Genomic DNA, 26,637 nt, shown 5'->3' on the forward strand with positions numbered 1-26,637 from the left:
TAGAGAAAATTTTGTAAAAATTTTATTTTTATAGAAAATTTTGTCAAAATTGTATTTCTATAGAGAATTATTGCAAAACTTTATTTCTATAGAAAATTTTGTAAAAATTTTATTTCTATAGAAAATTTTGTCAAAATTTTATGACTATAGAAAATTTTGTCAAAAGTTTATTTCTATAGAAAATTTTCGTCAAAGTTTTATTTCTATAGAAAATTTTGTTAAAATTTTATTTCTATAGAAAATTTTGCCGAAATTTTATTTCTATATAAAATTTTGTCAAAATTTTATTTCTATATAGAATTTTGTCAAAATTTTATTTCTATATAAAATTTTGTCAAAATTTTTTTTCTATAGAATACTTTGTCAAAAATTTATTTCTATATAAAATTTTGTCAAAAGTTTATTTCTATACAAAATTTTGTTATAATTTTATTTCTATAGAAAATTTTGCCAAAATTTAATTTCTATAGCAAATTTTTATTAAAATTTTATTTCTATAGGAAATTTTCTCAAAATTTTATTTCTATAGAAAATTTTCTCAAAATTTTATTTCTATAGAAAATTTTGTCAAAATTTTGATTCCTATAGAAAATTTTGTAAAAATTTTATTTCTATAGAAAATTTTGTCAAATTATTTTTTCTGTAGAAAATTTTGTAAAAATTTTGATTCCTATAGAAAATTTTGCCAAAATTTTATTTCTATAGAAAATTTTGTTAAAATTTTATTTCTATAGAAAATTTTCTCAAAATTTTATTTCTATAGAAAATTTTGTCAAAATTTTAATTTCTGTAGACTATTTTCGAAATTTGTCCGATTTTGTTATTAATTTTTAAATAATTTAAAAAAATTTCGCTAACCTCAATTATTTTCTTTTGAAGGCAAAATTAATGATATTCTAAATTTAGGAAATCTGTATTTTGTGTCCAAATGAAAATACTTAACCCTATCTTAACCACATTTTCCAACTACCTTAACCCAAAAATCCATTGTCGTCCATATGAACGATGAGTTATTTCGCTCATTCAAATACATTATGAAAAACCACTTGCCATACCAACAACAAGTGTTAGTGTTGAAAAGCTGTACTGCAGAAATTTTTAATTAAAATCAGATTTGCAAAAAAAAAACCAACAGAAATAGCACTACTTTTTTGGCATGGATGGTAGGGAATATTTGGGATATTTTTTTTTTGGTTTGCTGTTAAACGCCATCCAGGCATAGAATCAAGTGGGAGAGTATATTTATTTTTTCGTTTATAACTGTGCAAGAATAGCGGTTTTATTGATATGATGGGACCCCATTTAAGGGGTCGGATGAATATAAAACTTAAGTAAAAAAAAAAAAAAAAACAAAAAGAAATCTGCATTTTTGCAACTTTTCAACAACAATGTAGCAAAAGAAATAATTTTTTCCCCTTCTTCCTCTCTTTATTTTCATATTCCATACAATGGTAAATGAATGATGTGCTTGCCTGTCCTCCTGCTGGCAATCGATTCCAATTTTCCCATGGTCGAATGCAGCCTGCGAGTTACGGTAAAAAGAACGGCATGTGGTATGCATCGCCCGGCAATCAAGGCTGGGGCTCAAAGCCAGCCAGTCGTAAGCCATCAATAATGGAAGCGGATTTGGGCACATTATCGACCACATCGGGTTCGATAAAACGCAGTGCTGGCCGTGTCATACGTATTATCAATAATTTGGATCACTCAGTTCAGGTAAGAGTACCAGTAGCCCACAATGTTCTGCAAAGTACAAAAATGGAAAAATAAAGGGAAAAAATCAGAAACCATCCACAATGCTGGAATTTCATTCAATGTTTCTGGCATACATACTCATACATATGCAATATTAATACCCCTACGTTAACCACCCAATATTTAATACAAGAAATGTCTTTATACGGGGGTTAATAATAATATTTTGAGATGTAACCAAAAAGTTTGTTAATATCCAAAATGAAGTATTCTAATATTAGACAATAAAATTTCAAATATTTGAAAAAATTTCGCAAAAAAAATTCTCACAAAACTTAATACAGAAATTAAACCTTGACAAAATTTTCTAAATAAAAATAAAATTTTGACAAAATTTTCTTTAGAAAAAACAATTGCATAAATTTTCTATGGAAATAAAATTTTGATAAAATTTCCTATAAAAATTAAATTTTGACAAAATATACTATAGAAACAAAATTTTGACATAATTCCATAAAAATGAAATTTGGACAAAAGCTTCTATAGAAACACAATTTTGAAAAAAAATTCCCCAGAAATTCAATTTTGACAAAATTTTCTTAGAAATAACAATTTGAGAAAATTTTCTATAGAAATAAAAATTTTGACACAATTTTATATTGAAATAAAATTTATACCAAATTTTCTATAGAAATAAAAATTTGACAAAATTTTCTATAGAACTAAAAATGTCGACAAAATTTTCTATAGAAATAAAATTTTGGCGAAATTTGCTGAAGAAATAAAATTTTGACAACATTTTCCATAGAAAAATGTCCTTAAAAGTAATATTTTGCATAAACTTTCTATAGAAATAAAACTTTGCAAAAATTTTCTACAGAAATAACATTTTTCAAAAATTTTCTATAGAAATAAAATTTTGACAAAATTTTCTTAGAAATAAAATTTTAAGAAAATTTTCGATTGAAATAAAATTGTACAAGAATTTTCTATAGAAATAAAATATTCTATAGAAACAAAATTTTGACAAAATTTTCTGCTGAACTAAAAATTTTGACAATATTTTCTATAGAACTACATTTTTGACAAAACATTCTAATATTTTACAAAAATTTCCTATAGAACTACAAATTTTGCAAAAATTTTTTATAGAAATAAAACTTCGCAAAAATTTTTTATAGAAATAAAACTTTGCAAAAATTTTTTAGAAAAATAAAATTTTGCAAAAATTTTCTATAGAAATAAAATTTTGACAAAAGTTTCTATAGAAATAAAATTTTGACAAAAGTTTCTATACAACTAAAATTTTGACGAAATTTGCTATAGACATAAAAATTTGCACAAATTTTCTTATAAAAAACATTCTGCAAAAATTTTCTATAGACATAAAACTTTGCAACAATTTTCTATCAAAATGAAGTTTTAACAAAATTTTCCATAGAAATAAAATTGTGAAAAAAAGTTCTATATAAATTAAATTTTGCAAAAAAATTTCTATAGAAATAAAATTTTGACAAAATTTTCTTAGAAATAAAATTTTAAGAAAATTTTCAATTGAAATAAAATTGTACAAGAATTTTCTATAGAAATAAAATTTTGACAAATTTTTTTATAGAAAAAAATTTTGACAAAAGTTTCTATAGGAATAAAATTTTTGGAAATTTTTGTATAGCAATAAAATTTTGACAAAATTTTCTATAGAAATAAAATTTTGACAAAATTTTCGATAGAAATAAAATATTGAAAAAAATTTCTACAGAAATAAAATTTAGAAAAAATTTTCTATAGAATTAAAAATTTTCAACAATTTTCTATAAAAATAAAATTTTGACAAAATTTTCCATAGAAATAAAATTGTGAAAAATTTCTATATAAATTAAATTTTGCAAAAAATTTCTATAGAAATAAAATTTTGACAAAGTTTTCTATTGAAACGCAATTTTGACAAAATTTTTTATAAAGGGTGATTTGTTAAGAGCTTGATAACTTTTTTTTAAAAAAAAACGCATAAAATTTGCAAAATCTCATCGGTTCTTTATTTGAAACGTTAGATTGGTCCATGACATTTACTTTTTGAAGATAATTTCATTTAAATGTTGACCGCGGCTGCGTCTTAGGTGGTCCATTCGGAAAGTCCAATTTTGGGCAACTTTTTCGAGCATTTCGGCCGGAATAGCCCGAATTTCTTCGGAAATGTTGTCTTCCAAAGCTGGAATAGTTGCTGGCTTATTTCTGTAGACTTTAGACTTGACGTAGCCCCACAAAAAATGGTCTAAAGGCGTCAAATCGCATGATCTTGGTGGCCAACTTACCGGTCCATTTCTTGAGATGAATTGTTCTCCGAAGTTTTCCCTCAAAATGGCCATAGAATCGCGAGCTGTGTGGCATGTAGCGCCATCTTGTTGAAACCACATGTCAACCAAGTTCAGTTCTTCCATTTTTGGCAACAAAAAGTTTGTTAGCATCGAACGATAGCGATCGCCATTCACCGTAACGTTGCGTCCAACAGCATCTTTGAAAAAATACGGTCCAATGATTCCACCAGCGTACAAACCACACCAAACAGTGCATTTTTCGGGATGCATGGGCAGTTCTTGAACGGCTTCTGGTTGCTCTTCACTCCAAATGCGGCAATTTTGCTTATTTACGTAGCCATTCAACCAGAAATGAGCCTCATCGCTGAACAAAATTTGTCGATAAAAAAGCGGATTTTCTGCCAACTTTTCTAGGGCCCATTCACTGAAAATTCGACGTTGTGGCAGATCGTTCGGCTATTCATGATGAAATGTCAAAGCATACTGAGCATCTTTCTCTTTGACACCATGTCTGAAATCCCACGTGATCTGTCAAATACTAATGCATGAAAATCCTAACCTCAAAAGAATCACCCTTTAGAACTAAAAATTATACAAAAATTTTGTAAAAATTTCTATAGAAATAAAATTTTGACAATTTTTTTATAGAAATAAATTTTTTTCAAATTTTTTTATAGAAAAAAATTTTGACAAAAGTTTCTATAGAAATAAAATTTTGGCAAATTTTTGTATAGAAATAAAATTTAGACAAAATTTTCTATAGAAATAAAAATTTCTAACAATTTTCTATAAAAATAAAATTTTGACAAAATTTTCCATAGAAATAAAATTGTGAATAAATGTCTATATAAATTAAATTTTGTAAAAAATTTCTATAGAAATACAATTTTGACAAAGTTTTCTATAGAAACACAATTTTGCCAAAATTTTCTACCGAAATAAAACTTTGGAAAGCTGTTTCTTTTCTATAGAAATACAATTTTGCACAAATTTGCTATAGAAATAAAAAGTTTACAAAAATTTCTATAGAAATATAATGTTGACAAAACTTTCTATAGAAATAAAATTGTGCAAATATTTTCGATAAAAATAAAATTTGTTCACAGATTTCCATAGATATACAATTTTACCAAAATTTCTTAAAGGAATTAAAAAACATTTTCTATAAAACTAAAAATTTTACCAACAGTTCCTATAGAAACAAAATTTTTTTATCGAAATAAAATTTTGCAAAATTTTTCTATAGAAATTAAATTTTGCAAAAATTTTCTAATAAAAAAAAAATTGAAAAATTTTCTATAGAAATAAAATTTTGCAAAAATTTTTTATATAAATAAAATTTTGCAAAAATTTTTTATATAAATAAAATATTTTCTATAAAACATTTTCTATAGAATTAAAATTTTGGAAAAATTTTCTATAGAAATAAAATTTTGACAATTTTTGTTTTTTAAAAATTTGACAAAATGTTCTATAGAAATAAAATTTTACAAAATTTCCTATAGGGCTACAAATTTTACCAAAATTTCCTATAGAAATAACATTTTGTTAGCTGATGACCTCTGTAGCCAATGCTACTATTCTAATTTTATTCTTATATTTGACTATAAGTCTAATTTTGCCAAAAAATAAATAAATAACATTTTGACAAAAGTTTCTATAGAATTAAGCGTTTGCAAAAATTTTCTATAAAAATTAAATTTTGAAAAAGTTTTCTGTAGAAATAAAATTTTTAACAAAATATTTCATAAAAAGAACAAAATTTTCCATAAAAAGAAAATTTTCTATAGAAATAAAATTTTGATAAAATATTCTATAGAAATAAAGTGTTTCAAAAAATTGCTATAGAAATAAAGTGTTGACAAAATGTTCTATAGAAATAACATTTTGACAATGTTTTCTATGGAAATAAAATTTTGAGAAAATTTTCTATAAAACTAAAATTTTTAAAACATTGTCCATTAAATTAAAATTATTTTCTATAGAAATATTTTTTTGGAGTTTGCACTCCTAATACAAATGGTAACCCACGGTCTATATATAAATATCACTCTTTATATAAATATCACCAACATTTTTTAATTGAATTCTAAAAATTAATCAAATTAAAATGTAATTGTTTAAAATGTAAAATGTTTTAATTGGAACAATTAATTTTTTAATCGACGTTGGTGATTGAAACTATTATTTTTGTGATTGAAGACATTTTAATATAATATATTTTTTGCTGTGTACACATACAAAGTAAAGCAAATGCAACTGTGTATATGTGAGAAAATGCCAACACACACACTTTTCACAAATCTTCCATGAAACCAAACCGAGAACCAAAACCAAAAACAAAAAAAACAACACACCAAAGTAAATTTGCATGGGAATTGGGGAATGCTACCGCGTAAAGTATGCTTTAAAATGTATGCAATTTTATCGCCTTAATCACTACTACGATTGATGAAAATTTATTTTATCACATTGTCCCTGTGATACTATACCATATACTCGAGTATACTCGCACACATATGCCAGGTGAGGTGCTACAGCATAAAAACTGTGATTGCTGACATGGACTAGTGTGGCAATTTATATTTAAATTTCAATAAATCGTATGGGTCTAGTGTTTTTTTTTTACGTAATGTATTTAATAAAGATTATAAAGCCCAAGCCCCAGGGGTTCCACATCCATTGTTTGTTATTTTTTTATATATTTTGTACAATTAACAACTACGACCTCAATTGGAAAAAGAGTTGGTTTTTTTAGGAAATATTGACCAAATCCCTATGAACTTTGATAAGCCATACGCTATTTTTTGTGGAATAAGGCAATTCCAGTGGTATAAATTAGAGCAGGATAGGCAGAGTAAACAACCTACTTCTATAAACAATTTGGCCAAAATTTTAATTCTATGAAAAATTTCGACAAAATTTTATTTCTATACAAAATTTTGTCAAAAATTTATTTATAAAGAAAATTTTTACACAATTTTATTTCTATAAAACATTTTGACAAAATTTTATTTCTATTGCAAATTTTCGTTGGAAATAAAATTTTGCACAATTTTATTTTTATAAAAAATTTCGACAGTATTTTAAATCTATAGAATATTTTGTAAAAATTGTATTTCAATAGAAATTTTTTTTTTCTATAGAAAATTTTTGCAACATCTTATTTCTACTGAAATTTTTCCAAACTTTTATTTTTATAGAAAATTTTTACAAAATTAGATTTCTATATCATATGTTATCAAAATCTTATTTCTATGGACATTTTTTTTTTCGAAATATAATTTCTATAGAGTTTTGTTCCAAAACTTTATTTCTATAGAAATTTTTGGCAAAATTTGATTTCCATGGAAAATGTTGAAAAAATTTTATTGCTATTGACAAAATGTTATTCTGTAGAAAATTTTGTCAAAATTTTATTTCTATAAAAAATTTTGTCATAATTTTATTTCCATAGAAAATTTTGTCAATATTTAAAAAAAAAAAAAACAAGTATATACGGCCGTAAGTTCGGCCAGGCCGAATCTTATGTACCCTCCACCATGGATTGCGTAGGAACTTCTACTAAAGGCTGTCATCCACAATCGAATTACTTGGGTTGCGATAACACTTGCCGATGGCAAGGTATCGTAAAACTTTTTAACACTGTCTTCTAAATTGTAAGTTAGTCCATAAGGGGTATATATTAAACAAAAAAAAGGCCGATTAAGTACGTATATAATTCAGTTTGACAAAATTTTCTATAGAAATAAAATTTTGACAAAATTTTCTATAGAAATAAAAACTTGACAACATTTTCTATAGAAATAAAATGTTGACAAAATTTTCTATGGAAGTAAAATGTTGACAAAATTTTCTATAGCAATAAAATTTTGACAAAATTTTCTATAGAAATAAAATGTTGACAAAATTTTCTATAGAAATAAAATGTTGACAAAATGTTCTATAGAAATAAAATGTTGACAAAATTGTCTATAGAAATAAAATGTTGACAAAATTTAGAAATAAATTTTTTACAAAATTTTCTATAGAAATAAAATTTTGACAAAATTTTCTATGGTAATAAAATGTTGACAAACATTGCTATAGAAATAAACTTTTTACAAAACTTTCTATAGAAATGAAATTTTGACAAAACTTTCTATAGTAATAAAATTTGACAATTTTTACATGGCTGTTAGAGGCCATATACTAACGAAATGTACCAAATTTCAACCGCATCGGATGACTTTTGCTCCTCCAAGAGGCTCCGGAGGTCAAATCTGGGGATCGGTTTATATGGGAGCTATATATAATTATGGACCGATATGGACCAATTTTTGCATGGTTGTTAGAGACCATATACTAACACCGCGTACTAAATTTCAATTGGATCGGATGAATTTTGCTCATCCAAGAGGCTCCAGAGTTCAAATCTGGGGATCGGTGTATATGGGAGCTATATATAATTATGGATCGATATGGACCAATTTTTGCATGCTTGTTAGAGACCGTATACTAACATCAGGTACCCAATTTCAACCGGATCGGATGAATTTTGCCCCTCCAAGAGGCTCCGGAGGTCAAATCTGGGGATCGGTTTATATGGGAGCTATATATAATTATGGACCGATATGGACCAGTTTTTGCATGGTTGTTAGAGACCATATACTAACACCACGTACCAAATTTCAATCGGGTAGGATGAAGTTTGCTCCTCCAAGAGGCTACGGAGGTCAAATCTGGGGATCGGTTTATATGGGAGCTATATATATTTATGGACCGATATGGACCAATTTTTGCATGGTTGTTAGAGACCGTATACTAACATCAGGTACCAAATTTCAACCGGATCGGATGAATTTTGCCCCTCCAAGAGGCTCCGGAGGTCAAATCTGGGAATCGGTTTATATGGGGGCTATATATAATTATGGACCGATATGGACCAATTTTTGCATGGTTGTTAGAGACCGTATACTTAGACCACGTACCAAATTTCAACGGGATCGGATGAATTTTGCTGCTCCGGAAGGCACCGCAAGCCAAATTTGGGGATCGGTTTATATGGGGGCTATACGTAAACGTGGGCCGATATGGCCCATTTTCAATACCATCCGACCTACATCAATAACAACTACTTGTGCCAAGTTTCAAGTTGATAGCTAGTTTCGTTCGGAAGTTAGCGTGATTTCCACAGACGGACGGACAGGCGGACAGACGGACAGACGAAAGGACGGACGGACATGCTTAGATCGACTCAGAATTTCACCACGACCCAGAATATATATACTTTATGGGGTCTTAGAGCAATATTTCGAAGTGTTACAAACGGAATGACAAAGTTAATATACCCCCATCCTATGGTGGAGGGTATAAAAAAAAATTCTATAGAAAATTTTGTCATTATTTTATTTCTATAGAACATTTTTTGCAAAATTTGATTACTATAGAGAGTTTTGTCAAGATTTTTTTTTTGCTATAGACAATTTTGTCCAAACTTATTTCCATAGAAAATTTTGTCAAAATTTTATGTCTATAGAAATTTTTGTCCTAATATTTTTTATAGAAAATTTTGTCAAAATTTTATTTCTATAGAAAATTTTTGCACAATTTATTCTACTGAATTTTTTTTTTAAATTTTATGTCTTTAGAAATTTTTTTCAAAAAACATTTTCTTTTAATTTTATTTCTATCGAAAACCTTGTCAAAATTTTATTTCTATATCTATATCAAAATTTTATTTGTATAAAAAATTTTGTCAAAATTTTATTTGTATAGAAATTTTGTCAAAATTTTATTTGTATAGAAAATTTTGTCAAAATTTTATTTGTATAGAAAATTTTGTCAAAATTATATTTCTATAGAAATTTTTGTCAAAATTATATTTCTATATAAAATTTTGTCAAAATTTTATTTCTATAGAAAATTTTGTCAAAATTTTATTTCTACAGAAAATTTTGTCAAAATTTCATTTGTTTTGTTGTTGTTTTTTATTTCAGCTTAAAACCAATTATCAGAATAAATTCAGGCAGTTTATTAAACCCATTTGTTTTGTTTGATATTGTTGGCTTCTCTTCAATCGTTATTGTTGTTTTTGATCTCAGCTTGAAGCCATGCATTGACTAAACTACAAGTGTAGCTTAACCAACAGAGGAAAAGTATGCTTGTCAAATTTATTTGGGCAAAGCCCTATAGACTGCAAGATGGTTGGATGTACAGCTGTTTCGGAATTACCACATTCCTCATCAGCATCCTCTACTTGCAGCAAAACTATCAACCAATTATCAGAATAAATTCGGGTAATTCACTCAACCCAAAGTGAACTACACTTGAACCTCCCTAAATTTCATTTCTATAGAAAATTTTGTCAAGATTTTATTTCTATAGAAAATTTTGTCAAAATTGTATTTCTATAGAAAATGTTGTCAAAATTTTATTTCTATAGACAATTTTCTGAAAATTCTATTTCGATGGATAATTTTGTCAATTTTGTTTTTTCTATAGAAAATTTTGTCAAAATTATATTTCTATAGAAAATTTGTCAAAATTTTATTTCTATAGAAAATGTTGTCAAAATTTTATTTCTATAGACAATTTTCTGAAAATTCTATTTCGATGGAGAATTTTGTCAATTTTGTTTTTTCTATAGAAAATTTTGTCAAAATTTTATTTCTATAGACAATTTTCTGAAAATTTTATTTCGATCGAAAATTTTGTCAATATTTTATTTATATACTAAATTTTGTCAAAATTTTATTTCTATAGAAAATTTTATTTCTATAAAAAATGTTATTTAAATTTTGTTCATATAGACAATTTTCTAACAATTTTATTTCTATAGAAAATTTTATTTCGATCGAAAACTTTGTTAAAATTTTATTTCTATCAACAATTTTCTGAATATTTTATTTCGATCGAAAATTTTGTCAAATTTTTTTTTCTATAGAAAATTTTATCAAAATTTTATTTCTATAGAACATTTTATCAAAATTTTATTTGTATAGAGAATTTTATCAAAATTTTATTTCTATAGAACATTTTATCAAAATTTTATTTGTGTAGAAAATTTTGTCAAAATTTTATTTCTATAAAAGATTTTATTAAAATTATGTTTTTATAAAAAATTTTGTCAAGATTTTATTTCTATAGCCAATTTTTTCACAATTTTATTTCTATAGAAAATTTTGTCAAAATTTTATTGCTATAGACAATTTTCTGAAAATTTTAGTTCTATAGAAAATTTTGTAAAAATGTTATTTCTATAGAAAATTTTGTAAAAATTTTATTTCTATAGAAAATTTTGTCAAAATTTTATTTCTATAGAAAATTTTGTAAAAATTCTATTTCTATGGAAAATTTTATCAATATTTTATTTCGTTGTTGTTTGATAGTTTACCTTTAAATTGTTAATTATATATGTTTAATTCGGCTTACGATCATGTCATAAAAACATATGTGTTTGTTTTGTTGAGTTGTTTTTTTATTCAAAAATATCCTCCAATATTTCGAAACATCTCCGATGTTCGTCTTCAGGGAAATTTATTTTACTACAACTCGTTTGCGAATACGTTCATGGTTCTTTTACTTCTAAATAAATTTCCCAAAAGACGAACATCGGAGATGTTTCTAAATATTGGAGGATATTTTTTGGAATAAAAAAACAACTCAACAAAACAACAGCATATGTTTTTATGACATGAACTTAAGCCGAATTAAACAAATATAATTAATATTTTATTTCTATAGAAAATTTTGTCAAAATTATTAATTCTATAGCAAATTTTGTCAACATTTTATTTCTATAGAAATTTGTTGCAAAATTGTATTTCTATAGAATATTTTCTCAACATTTTATTTAATTTTATTTCTAAAGAATTTTTTTACAAAATTTTATTCCATCACCATTCCATAAAGAAAATTACCAAAAACTAAAATTAAAACTATAAACGAATAAATTTGCCTATATCCACACCTTTTCGAAATTAAATGAAATTAGAAAACAAAGGTTATTTTAAATTTTACACGAAAGCACACACCTCTTTATGTAAAGTGTAAAAATCTCAATGAAATCGTTTAACCTTTGCCTACTTTTAGGAGTGTCTACAAAACAAAAACCATTGCCTAGCCTTAGACTTAACATTAAAATGCAGCTTTGAATAAACACAAAATAATAAAGAAAAAAACAAACGCCATAAACCTCTATTTTAGCGTCAAATCCTCACTCCTAGCCTTTTAACTCTTCGTTAAAAAGGGATTTTAAAAGAGATAAAAATTATGAGGGTTTTTTCTTTGGTATATGGCATGGTAAAAAATCAATTGTCTGCAATTTGTTTTATTACCAAAAACCATTTTCTTTTGTCAGACAAAACACACATACACACACAAGAAAATGTCCTTCCCACCTCGTTTGCGCCTGAGGCTTGAAGTTCTAATTGAAGTCATGGTCAATTTGAAAGCCATTTTCATATGCTTTCTCCATATAGGATTTTATTCACCTTCATGTCCACCAACCCAAAGCGTTCTAAGGGTTTTTGATTGCTCTATGGGCAAATTTTTATTTTCTTGTGCCTTTATCCATTGACGAACGTTTAAACAAAAATCGACCTAGAAATCTCAGGAAACCCGAAATTTCCATTTTCTACCATATACACAAAGGGAGAATACAAAAGCTTAGCCGACATGCTGGCGTTTTTCTTTTTTTTTTCAACTAAGGCATCAGTGGGCGAACCTAAGTGATTTGTGAGTGTTTGGAGTATGGGCGAGGGGGAGGTGAGATATGTGCCTGCGGATACCGCAAAAAAACGTGAAACACGATTTTCAACAAAACAACATTGGCCTTAGCCATCAATTTTGTGTGGTTTTTATTTCAACAACATCATCATCAGCGTTTGCCGTCATTGCCAAAATCATCACCATCTTTTTGGGTTGTCGATTTCATCGAGCGAGGGTTGGTGATTAAAATATAGGGATAAAAAATAAATATAGGAGATTGTGGCAATTATGAATTGTTTGTTCAAATAAAATTTTGATAAAATTTTCTATTAAAGAAAAAATTTTGACAAAATTTTCTATAGAAATAAAATTTTGACAAAATTTTCTATAGAAATAAAATTTTGACAAAATATTCAATAGAAATAAACCTTTGACACAATTTTCTATAGAAATAAAAATTTGACAAAATCTTCTATAGAAACAAAATTTTAATACAATTTTTTATAGAAATAAAATTGTGCAAAAATTGTCTATATAAAAAATTTTGACAAAATTTTCTATAGCAATAAAATTTTGACAAAAATTCTATATAGAAATAAAATTCTGATGAAATTGTCTACAGAAATAAAATTTTGCAAAATTTTCTATAGAAATAAAATTTTGACAAACTTTTCTATAAAAATTAAATTTTGATAAAAGTTTCTATAGAAATAAAGTTTTGATTTCTATAGAAATAAAATTTTTACAAAATTTTCAATAGCAAAAAATTTTGACAAAATAGAAATAAAATTTTGACAAAATTTTCTATAGAAATAAAATTTTGATAACATTTTCTATAGAAATAAACTTTTGACAACATTTTCTATAGAAATAAAATTTTCTATAGCAATAAAATTTTGACAAAATTTTCTATTGAAATAACATTTTGACAAAATTTTCTATAGAAATAAAATTTTTACAAAATCTTCTACAGAAATAAAATTTTGCTAAAATTTTATATAGAAATAAAATTTTGAGAAAATTTTCTATAGCAATAAAATTTTGCAAAAATTTTCTATAGAAATAAAATTTTGACAAAATTTTCTATAAAAATTAAATTTTGACAAAATATTCTATAGAAAAAAAATTCAAAAAGTGTACTACAAAAATAGTGTACTACAAAAAACGTTTTCTATTGAGATAGAATTTTGACAAAATTGTCTATAAACATAAAATTTTTTGTTCTATAGAAAAAAAATTTTGACAACTTTTTTATAGAAATAAAATTTTGACTATGTTTTCTATAGAAAAAATTTTTATAGTAATAAAATTTTGACGAAATTTTCTGTAGAAATAAAATGTTGACAAAATTTTCTATAGAATTTAAATTTTAACAAAAGTTTCTATAGAAATAAAGTTTTGATTTTTATAGAAATAAAATTTTGACAAAATTTTTAATAGCAAAAAATTTTGACAAAATAGAAATAAAATTTTGACAAAATTTTCTATAGAAATAAAATTTTGACAAAATTTTCAATAGAAATAAACTTTTGACACAATTTTCTATAGAAATAAAAATTTGACAAATTCTTCTATAGCAAAAAAAATTGTTTATAGAAATAAAATTGTGCAAAAATTGTCTATACAAAAAAAATTTGACAAACTTTTCTATAGCAATAGAATTTTGACAAAATTTTCTATAGAAATAATATTTTGACAAAATTTTCTATAGAAATAAAATTTTTACAAAATCTTCTACAGAAATAAAATTTTGCAAAATTTTCTATACAAATAAAATTTTGCTAAAATTTTATATAGAAATCAAATTTTAAGAAAATTTTCTATAAAACTAAAATTTTGAGAAAATTTTCTATAGAAATAAAATTTTGACAAAATGTTCTTTAGAAATAAAATTTTCTATAGAAATAAAATTTTGACAAACTTTTGCATAGAAATAAAATTTTGACAAACTCTTGTATCCAAATAAAATTTTGACAAAATTTTCTATAGGTATGAAATTTTGACAAAATTTTCTATGGAAATAAAATTTTTGACAAAAATTCTCTATAGTAATAAAATTTTGATGAAATTTTCTACAGAAATAAAATTTTCCAAAAATTTTCTATAGAAATAAAATTTTGACAAAATTTTCTATAAAAATTAAATTTTGACAAAATATTCTATAGAAAAAAAATTAAATGTGTACTACAAAAATAGAATTTCGACAACGTTTTCTATTGAGATAGAATTTTGACAAAATTTTTTATAAAAATAAAATTTTTTGTTCTATAGAAATAAACTTTTGACATTTTTTTTATAGAAATAAAATTTTGATTAAGTTTTCTATAGAAAAAAAATTGTCACCATTTTTTATAGTAATAAAATTTTGACAAATTTTTCTGTAGAAATAAAATTTTGACAAAATTTTCTATAGGAATAAAATTTTGACAAAAGTTTCTTTAGAAATAAAGTTTCGATTTCTATAGAAATAAAATTTTGACAACATTTTCTATAGAAATAAAATTTTGACAAAATTTTTTATAGAAATAAAAATTTTGATAAAATTGTCTATAGAAATACAGTTTTGAGAAAATTCGCTATAGAAATAAAATGGTGACAAAATTTTCAATATAAATAAAATTTTGACAAAATTTTCTTATTTTGATAAAATGTTCATTACACTGCGATGGCTGTGTTATCTATCATCTTTTGTCTTTTTCCTTTTCGCTATTATATAACGAAATTATATTACGAAATTTTCTATACTAATTCTATTTAAAAATCCTATTCGAACTGACCTCGTTTCTTAAAGCTTTTAAACCAAACCTTTCGCTCTCTTTTTAATGCACAAAAAAAAAACAAAAAATTTCGACAATTGTCCAAAAACTCTATCTAAATGACGTGGCGTGTTTGTAATGACTGTTTACACATTTCATCACAACACTGAAATCAACGTAACAAAATAAAATATCCTCTTTTACATTCTATAGCCCATTCCTATCATACAAATACCCACGAATCATGGTACTCAACACACTTAACAGAAAATAAAAATTTCCATAGCATAAGGTAGGGCGTTAAATAATTATACATCAATCAAGCTGAGGGCGTCAAACTCCCCTGGTTTGTATTTCTTTGTAATTCATATATTTCTCACAAAAATACCTTGCATTTAAAAGAAAACGTAACGTATCATTCCAACCAATACAAAGTACCTCCATATAATTTTGTAGAAATAACAAACCTTTAAATGTTATGGCATACCTTTTAGGAAACACCCATCAATGAATGCGAAATGATGCATACTTATGGGAGGGTGTGCAAAGCAAATATAGTTTTCTTGCAGTGCAAAACAATTTGGATGAATAATCATTTAGAGGATTTGCCAATGATGCATTGTCATGGAGAATTTCAATGAAATGAAATTTTCAACAAATATTTTATATGCAATACAATTTTCATTGATATTTTAATAATTTAATTTGCATTTCAATGAAAATTTAAATTTTAACGAAATTTTTATGAAAATTCAATTCATCAACAAAACCTTCTATGAAAATTCGATTTTCAATGAAATTTCCTATAAAAATTCCATGGAAAAAATTTTTTAATAAAGACTTTCTATGAACATTCAATTTAAATTTGTTAGAAATTCCATTCCAGGAAAAATTTACTGTGAAAAATATATATCTAATAAAAATTCAATTTTAAAATTTTTCTTGAAATTCCAATTTTCAACGAAATTTGCTATGATATTCCATTTAAAATGAAATTTTTCATTAAAAGTTTTTCTAGCGACAAAATTGTATTTCTATAGAAAATTTTGTCAAAATTTAATTTCTATAGAAAATTGTTTCAACATTTTATTTCAATAGAAAATTTGTCAAAATTTTATTTATATAGACAATTTTGTCAAAAAAAAATTTTTATAGAAAATTTTGTCAAAATTGTATTTCTATAGAAAATTTTGTCAACAATTTATTTCTATAGAAAATTTTGTCAAAATTTTATTTCTATAGAAAATTTTGTAAAAATTTTATTTCTATAGAAAATTTTGTCAAAATTGTATTTCTATAGAAAATTTTGTCAAAATTGTATTCCTATAGAAAATTTTGTCAAAATTGTACTTCTATAGAAAATTTGTCAAAATTTTATTTATATAGACAATTTCTATAGAGAATTTTGTCAAAATTTTATTTCTATAGAGAATTTTGTCAAAATTTTATTTCTATATAAAATTTTGTCAAAATTTTATTTCTATAGAAAAATTTTTCAAAATGTTATTTCTATAGAAACCAAAATTTTAATTTCTATAGAGAATTTTGTCAAAATTTTATTTCTATAGAAAGTTTTGTGAAAATTTTATTTCTATAGAAGATTTTGTCAAAATTTTATTTTTACAGACAATGTTGTCAAATTTTTATTTTTATAGAAAATTTTGTGAAAATTTTATTACTATAAGAAATTTTTGTCAACATTTTACTTCTATAGAGAATTTTGTCAAAATTTTATTTCTATAAGAATTTTTTGTCAACATTTTATTTCTATAGCGAATTTTGTCAAAATTTTATTTCTATACAGCATTTTGTAAAATTGTATTTCTATACAAAATTTTGTGAACATTTTATTTCTATAGAAAATTTTTTAAAAATGTTATTTCTATAGAAAATTTTTTCACAGTTCACATTGAAAATTTTGTCAAATTTTTATTTCTATAGAAATCAAAAATTAAATTTCTATCGAAAATTTTGTCAAAATTTTATTGCTGTAGAAAATTTTGTCAAAATTTTCTTTCTATAGAAAATTTTGTCAAACATTTATTTCTATAGAAAATTTTGTCAAAATTTTATTTCTATAGAAAATTTTGTGAAAATTTTATTTATATAGACAATTTTGTCAAAATTTTATTTCTATTGAAAATTTTGTCAAAATTTTATTTCTATAGAAAATTTTGTCAAAATTTTATTTTTACAGAAAATTTTGTCAAAATTTTATTACTATAGGAAACTTTTGTCAACATTTTATTTCTATAGAGAATTTTGTCAAAATTTTACTTCTATAGAAAATTTGATAAAATTTTATTTAAGTAGACAATTTTGTCAACATTTTATTACTATAAAAAATTTTTGTCATCATTTTATTTCTATACAGAATTTTGTCAAATTTTTATTTCTATAGAAAATTTTGTGAACATTTTATTTCTATAGAAATTGTTCTCAAAATTTTATTTCTATAGAAAATTTTGTCAGAATTTTATTTCTTTAAAAATTTTGTCACAAGTTCATTTTTATAGAAAATTTTGTCAAAATTTTATTTCTATAGACAATTTTGTCAAAATTTTATTTTTACAGAAAATTTGACAAAAATTTTATTTCTATTGAAAATTTTGTCAAAATTTTATTTTTACTGAAAATTTTGTCAAAATTTTATTTTTACAGAAAATTTAACAAAAATTTATTTATATAGACAATTTTGTCAACATTTTATTTCTATAAGGAATTGTTGTCAACATTTTATTTCTATAGAGAATTTTGTTAAAATTTTATTTCTATACAGAATTTGTCAAAATTTTATTTCGATAGAAAATTTTGTCAAAATTTTATTGTTACAGAAAATTTTGTCAACATTTTATTACTATAAGAAACTTTTGTCAACATTTTATTACTATAAGAAACTTTAGTCAACATTTTATTTCTATAGAGAATTTTGTCAAAATTTTACTTCTACAGAAAATTTGACAAAATTTTATTTATATAAAGAATTTTGTCAAAATTTTATTTCTATATAGAATTTTGTCAAAATTTTATTACTATAAGAATTTTTTGTCATCATTTTATTTATATACAGAATTTTGTCAAAATTTTATTTCTATAGAAAATTTTGTGAACATTTTATTTCTATAGAAAATGTTGTCAAAATTTTATTTTTACAGAAAATTTTGTCAAAATTTTATTTATATAGACAATTTTGTCAAAATTTTATTTCTATTTGAAAATTTTGTCAAAATTTTATTTCTATATAAAATTTTGTCAAAATTTTATTTTTATAGAAAATTTTGTCAAAATTTTATTTTTACAGAAAATTTTGTCAAAATTTTATTACTATAGGAATTTTTTGTCAACATTTTATTTCTATAGAGAATTTTGTCAAAATTTTATTTTTATAGAAAATGTTGTCAAAATTTTATTACTATAAGAAATTTTTGTCAACATTTTATTTCAATAGAGAATTTTGTCGAAATTTTACTTCTATAGAAAATTTGACAAAATTTTATTTATATAAAGAATTTTGTCAAAATTTTATTTCTATATAGAATTTTTTCAAAATTTTATTTCTATAGAAAATTTTGTGAACATTATATTTCTATGGAAAATGTTCTCAATATTTTATTTCTATAGAAAATTTTGTCAGAATTTTATTTCTTTAGAAAACTTTGTCACAAGTTCATTTCTATAGATAATCTTGTCAAAAATTATATTTCTAAAGATAATTTGGTCAAAAATTTTATTTCTATAGAAAATTTTGCCAACATTTTATTTCTATTTAATATAAAATTTTGTCAAAATTTTATTTCTGTAAAAATTCCATTTCCATTAAAATGTACTATGAAAATTCTGTTACCAATGAAAATTTCCATTTCCTCTCAATTTTCTAGAAAAATTCCATTAGCAATGAAATTTTGCTATAAAAAATGAATTTTTGTAAGGGAATTTCATTAGCAATGGATTTTGCTATAAGAATTTCATTATCAACGAAAATCTCTGTAGAAGATTTTTCATAGAACTTTTCTACGAAATTTCATTCTCAATGAAGTTTTCTGTAAAGATTCAGTTTTCCTTGAAATTTGCAATAAAAATTACAGTTCATTAAAATTGTCTAGGAAATTTCCAAGTGCAATAAAATTTTCTAGGAAAATCCCATTTCATAAAAAAAATGCAATATCTTCACATGGAGAACCCTTCTTTTGCTCTTGGCTTTGAGAATTTCGAGTATTCACATACTTTGGCATACAACTTCGGCAATGCAATTAACTCATATATGGGTAAACACAAAATCTATGCCATCGAGCTACTCAATATCTATGAGCTTTTAAGGAATTCACTTGGAAAATGTCCACAACTATTCGCCAACAATTAAGGTTTATTATTGCCCGCTGCTTAACAGGCAAATAATGAATTACAATTGTGCCAGTTAAACGACCAAGCAAAATCCAATTTCAAATTGCATTTCACACAGCTACAATTAACAAAGATAAAGTCATAAAGCCTTAAGGAGGTCTTGTGGCCATTGGCGTTGCCAACTATTGACATATGTGGCTAAGATGTACGTACATTCTCGTAAAGATCCAGGGGGAGAGAATTTCTTCGTGTGTTCGTTCATATATGCATGCACATACCAAATCAAATACCCACACCGCATATATATATAACGGGGTGTGTGGGAGAGTGTGTGGAAACATTCCTGGAAAGTCAACACTAAGGACCCACACAATGTGTGTGTATTTCTGCTCAAATGGCTCTTAAAAGATGGTGTGTGTGTGTAAGAGAAGGTAAATACATTGCAATTTCATATGCATTATACGGTGAACTTTCAAATGCCTGAAGTTAAGCTATCCCATCGACATATAAATTATGCATAAAATGCACAATTAACGTCTAAAGCATAACATCAACATTTGATTTGTAATTCTGTGTGTGTACGTGTATGGGTGCATGTATACGAGCATATTTATACACATTCATTCCATACACCAGTAGCAGAAATTGAGTGTAACACTATGATATCTGATTCAGAATACCGAAATACATTTAGTATAAACCTAACATATTCTCTAAATGCAATATTACATATATTTCTTTTCGACACTATAGGGAAATTTTGTCAAAATTTTTATTTTTACAGAAAATTCTGACAAACTTTTATTTCTTTGAGAATTTTTTCAAAATTTCATTCCTATAGAAAATTTTGTCAAAATTATACTTCAATAGAAAATTTTGCCAAAATTTTATTTCTATAGAAAATTTTGTCAAAATATTATGTTTATAGAAAATTTTGTCAAAATGTTATTTCTTTAGAAAATATTGTCGACAATTTTATTTCTATAGAAAAATTCTTTAAAAGTTTATTTCAATAGAAAATTTTACCAATATTTTATTTTTTTTATTGTTTTGTCAAAATTTTATTTCTATCGAAAATTTTCTCAAAATTTTATTCCAATAGAAAATATTCTCAAAACTTAATTTCTATTGAAAATTTTCTCAAAATTTAATTTCTATTAAAATATTTTGTCAAAATTTTATTTTTATAAAAAATATTGCCAACATTTTATTAGAAACTTTTGTCAAAATTTTATTTCTAAAGACCATTTTTTATTTCTATAGAAATTTTTGTCAACATTTTATTCCTATAGAAAATTTTGCCAAATTTTATTTCTGTAGAAAATTTTAGTCAAAATTTTATTTCTATAAAAAATGTTGTCAAAATTTTATTTATATAGAAAATTTTCTCAAAATTTTATTCTTATAGAAAATTTTCTCAAAATTTTATTCCTATAGAAAATTTTCTCAAAATTTAATTTCTATAGAAAATTTTCTCAAAATTTAATTTCTATTGAAAATTTTTTCATAATTTTATTTCTAAAGAAAATTTTCTAAAAATTTTATTTCTGTAGAAATATTTTGTCAAAATTTTATTTTTATAATTTATGTATTTCAAAGAAGTATTTTTATTTCCTTGAACATTTTTTCAAAATTTCATTTCTAAAGAATATTTTGTCAAAATTATACTTCAATAGAAAATGTTGCCAAATTTTTATTTCTATAGAAAATTTTGTCAAAATTTTATTTTTATAGAAATTTTTGTCAAAATGTTATTTCTATAGAAAATTTTGTCGACAATTTTATTTCTATAGAGAAACTCTTTAAAAGTTTATTTCAATAGAAAATTTTGCCAATATTTTATTTTTTTTTTTATTGTTTTGTCAAAATTTTATTTCTATCGAAAATGTTCTCAAAATTTTATTAATATAGAAAATTTTCTCAAAACTTAATTTCTATAGAAAATTTTCCCAAAATTTTATTTCTATTGAAATATTTTGTCAAAATTTTATTTTTATAAAAAATATTACCAACATTTTATTAGAAAATTTTGTCACAATTTCATTTCAACAGACCATTTTTTCACAATTTTATTTCTATAGAAAATGTTGTTAAAATTTTATTTCTATAGAAATTTTTGTCAACATTTTAATCCTATAGAAAATTTTGTCAAAATTTTATTTCTGTAAAAAATTTATTAAAAATTTTATTTCTATAAAAATGTTGTCAACATTTTATATCTATAGAAAATTTTTGTCAAAATTTTATTTACATAGAAAATGTTCTCAAAATTTTATTTATATAGAAAATTTTCTCAAAATTTTATTCCTATAGAAAAATTTCTCAAAATTTTATTCCTATAGAAAATTTTCTCAAAATTTTATTTCTATTGAAAATTTTTTCATAATTTTATTTCTAAAGAAAATTTTCTCAAAATTTTATTTCTGTAGAAAATTTTCTCAAAATTTTATTTCTGTAGAAATATTTTGTCAAATTTTTTTTTTTATAAAAAATATTGCCAAAATTTTGTTAGCAAATTTTGTCAAAATTTTATTTCCAAAAACCATTTTTCACACTTTTATTTCTATAGAAAATGTTGTTAAAATTTTATTTCTATAGAAAATGTTTGTCAAAATTGTATTTCTATAGAAAATTTTGTCAAAATTTTATTTGTATAGAAAATGTTAGTCATAATTTTATTTCTATAAAAAATGCATTTTATTTCTATAGAAAATTTTGTCAACAATTTATTTCTATAGAAAATTTTGTCAAAATTGTATTTCTATAGAAAATTTTGTAAAAATTTTATTTCTATAGAAATGGTTGTCAAAATTTTATTTGTATGGAAAATGTTTTCAACATTTTATTTCTATAGAAAATTTTGTCAATTTTTTTCTATAGAAACTTTTGTCACAATTTCTTTTCTATAGAACATTTTGTCAAAATTTTATTTCTGTAGAAAATTTTGTCAAAATTATAATTCTATAGAAAATTTTGTCAAAATTTTATTTCTATAGAAAATTTTGTCAAAATTTTATTTCTATAGAAAATTATGTGAAAATTTTATTTCTATAGAAAATGTTGTTAAAATTTTATTTCTATAGAAAATGTTTGTCAAAATTGTATTTCTATAGAAAATTTTGTCAAAATTTTATTTGTATAGAAAATGTTAGTCATAATTTTATTTCTATAGAAAATTTTGTCAACATTTTATTTCTATAGAAAATTTTGTCAACATTTTATTTCTATAGAAAATTTTGTCAAAATTGTATTTCTATATAAAATTTTGTCAAAGTTTTATTTGTATGGAAAATTTTGTCAATTTTTTTTCTATAGAAACTTTTGTCACAATTTCTTTTCTATAGAACATTTTGTCAAAATTTTATTTCTATCGAAAATTTTCTCAAAATTTTATTTCTATAGAAAATTTTGTCAATTTTTTTCTATAGATAATTTTGTCCACAATTTTATTTCTAAAGAACATTTTGTCAACAATTCTATTTCTATGGAAAATTTTTAAAAGTTTATTTCAATAGAAGATTTTGCCAATATTTTATTTTTTATTTATTATTTTGTCAAAATTTTATTTCAATCGAACATTTTTTCAATATTATATTCTTATAGAAAATTTTCTCAAAATTTTATTTCTGTAGAAAATTTTTTCAAAATTTTATTTTTGTAGAAAAATTTTGTCAAAATTTTATTTCTGTAGAAAAATTTTGTCAAATTTTTTTTTTTTATAAAAGTATTGCTAAAATTTTGTTTGAATAGAAAATTTTTACAAAATTTTATTTCTAAAGGCCATTATGTCACAATTTGATTTCTATTGAAAATTATGTGAACATTTTATTTCTGTAGAAAATTTTATCAAAATTTTATTTCTATAGAAAATTTTGTTAAAATTTTATTTCTATAGAAAATTTTGTCAAAATTTTATTTCTATAGACAAATTTGTCAAAATTTTATTTCTGCAGAAATTTTTTTCAAAATTTTATTTTTGTAGAAAAATTTTGTCAAAATTTTATTTTTATAAAAAATATTGCTAAAATTTTGTTTGAATAGAAAATTTTTTCAAAATTTTATTTCTAAAGGCCATTATGTCACAATTTGATTTCTATAGAAAATTATGTGAACATTTTATTTCTGTAGAAAATTTTATCAAAATTTTATTTCTATAGAAAATTTTGTTAAAATTTTATTTCTATAGAAAATTTTTGCACAAAATTATTTCTATAGAAAATTTTTGCACAAAATTTTTTTCTATAGAAAATTTTGTCAAAATGTTATTTTGTAGAAATTTTACCAAAATTTTACTTTGTAGAAAATTTTCTCGAAATTGTATTCTATATGCAATTTTGACAAACTTCTATTTCTATAGAAAATTTTGTTAACATTTTATTCCTAATGGAAATTTTGACAAAATTTTATTTTTATAGAAAATTTTGTCAAAATTTAATTTTTATAGAAAATTGAAGTACCTCTAATGAGGCCTCCTATAAGGCCTCATTAGTTAAAACATAACCATCTTTTCCACAAAGTATTCATTCCTTTTTCCTTCACACAGTTATTACGATAAACAACATAAAGTTTTTTTTCACAAAGTAAATAATTTAATTATGTTTACTAAGTGAGCACCTAGAAATGAAGAGGTGAAATGCACAGCGGGAAACAACGTTGAAAACAATCCCAAAACAAAGTTTAGCAGTTAGTAATTTATAAAAAGTATCAAAAGTATACGAATATTGCCCAACCATATGTGCTCCTATCATCATATCGGCAAATTTTGCACGATTCTTGGATTGATTCGAGGACAAATGACATCACGTTCCGTAGTGGGACCAAACAAATAGTGCAAGAGATTGGACAAAACGTACATCCTTTGCCCTCCAATCACAATACAATTTTTGATTTATTTGAGAGAAATTAAATACGTATTGAATACATGAAACTATGTACTGGGAACTTGGAATGCAACGTGTTAGAATTGCTAAGAATGTGATTGGGTTATATAAGAAATTATATTGAAAATTCCCATGGGCACATATAGGATTGTGTTTGTCTCCATCGATTGCAACGAGTACTCCACAGATGGTAGAATTTTACCAATAAAGATAAATGTTTTTTGTATAGAAAAACAAATTGACAAAATTCTCTAGAGAAATAAAATTTTGACAAACTTTTCTACAGAAATAAAATTTTGACAAATTTTTCTATAAAAATAAAATGTTGACAAAATTTTCTATGGAAATACAATTTTGACAAAATTTACTACAAAAATAAAATGTTAACAGAATTTCCATAGAAATAAAATTTTGACAAAACTTTCTATAGAAATAAAATAGCGCCAAAATTTCCTATACAAAAAAAAATGAAACAAATTTGCTATAAAAATAAGGTTTTGGCAAAATGTTCAATAAAACTAAAATTTTGACAAATTTTCTACAGAACTAAAATTTTGCTAAAATTTTCTATAAAAATAAAATTTTGACAAAATTTTCTATGGAGAAAGAATTTTGCTAAAATTTTCCGTATATATACATAATTTTTACAAATTTTTCTATAAAAATAAAATTTTGCAAAAATTTATATGGAAATAAAATTTTTACAAAATATTCGATAGAAATAAAATTGTGACAAAATTTTCTAAAGAAATACAATTTTGACAAAATTTTCTATAGAAATAAAATTTTGACAAAAATTTCTTTAGAAATAAAATTTTGACAAAATTTTCTAAAGAAATACAATTTTGACAAAATTTTCTATAGAAATAAAATTTTGACAAATATTTCTATAGAAATAAAATTTTGCAAAAATGTCTATAGAAATAAAATGTTGGCAAAATTTTCTATAGAAATAAAATTTTGATAAAAGTCCATCCCTAATAAAAGAATCAACAAACCCTGCAATTCTGGCAACATTTATCCTTCATTTTATTCATAATCTCTTCAATTTGATTTTTACATTATCACACACTTACTTTTCTTTTTACGTTGGATTCGATTTATCGAACGATTGTATAGACCACAAGTCACTGCACTATTAAACACTTCACACACACCAATGCCATGCAGTGACGAACACTCTCTATAGTCCAGAGCACCTATTTCTTGGGCCATTGTAAGACCCTGATCATATGTGATACAGCCTAGGGTGGGAATTTCATCACATTCTCGCATATCAAGTTTAGTTCCCACTACCACTATAGGTACAGTGGCCGAACAATAATTTCGTACCTCTGGCAACCACCGCAAACGAATATGATAGAAATCATCTGGTTTGGCAACACTAAAACAAAGCACGAATACATCAGTATGACGATAAGCTAAACGATTGATACGATCACAATCCTTTGAACTGAGAGTATCGAAGACAAGTAAATCTACTTGGGATCCATTGGTGGTAGCCATAGCCTTGGTAAGATAATGACCGCATGAGAATCGAGGCGGTTCGGTAAACTGCCGTTTGATATATGTGTGCAAAAGACAACTTTTGCCCACATTAGGGTTTCCCAAAATCACACATTTTATGGGCGGCATCGTTCTTGCTTTACGAGAGGCTAAATGTGCAAAATATTTCTAGCTTGATCTTGGAATCTCGGCCAGCGGTCTATGTTATTTGCCAGTGAACTAACCAAGAAATATGTTCATGTTTCTGTGATGATGGTGAAGCTTAATATAAAATTACACGGAATGAAATTGAATGAATCATGGTTTCTTGACTACCACATACTCGCCGCAAAATAAAAAAAATCCATATACCACAAAGACATGCTACGTCGATTTAAGGGCACCCTTTTGAATTTTAATTTAAATTAAAACAAATATAAAAGTAACCATAAATACAAAATTTTAATTTTAAAT

General features: G+C 23.6%; 2 protein-coding genes across 2 annotated transcripts in view; one reads left to right on the plus strand and one right to left on the minus strand.

The window, feature by feature from the left end:
* Positions 1 to 1,548: 1,548 nt before the first annotated feature.
* DCX-EMAP (Doublecortin-domain-containing echinoderm-microtubule-associated protein) overlaps positions 1,549 to 26,637 on the plus strand; it is an 86,338-nt gene continuing 61,249 nt past the window's right edge. Inside the window, exon 1 of the mRNA XM_075307355.1 lies at positions 1,549 to 1,716. Within this exon, the coding sequence (XP_075163470.1) occupies positions 1,549 to 1,716 (168 nt within the window). The remainder of the gene's footprint in view (positions 1,717 to 26,637) is intronic.
* LOC142236106 (ras-related C3 botulinum toxin substrate 1-like) lies at positions 1,613 to 26,428 on the minus strand. Its single transcript, XM_075307356.1, has 2 exons — positions 25,755 to 26,428; positions 1,613 to 1,743 (listed from the first exon to the last, which is right to left on the minus strand). Exons 1-2 carry the CDS (start codon positions 26,311 to 26,313, stop codon positions 1,691 to 1,693), a joined length of 612 nt encoding a protein of 203 aa, XP_075163471.1. The 5' UTR covers positions 26,314 to 26,428; the 3' UTR covers positions 1,613 to 1,690.

This window comes from Haematobia irritans, chromosome 4, assembly GCF_050003625.1.
Source record: "Haematobia irritans isolate KBUSLIRL chromosome 4, ASM5000362v1, whole genome shotgun sequence".
Taxonomy (NCBI): Eukaryota; Metazoa; Arthropoda; class Insecta; order Diptera; family Muscidae; genus Haematobia; species Haematobia irritans.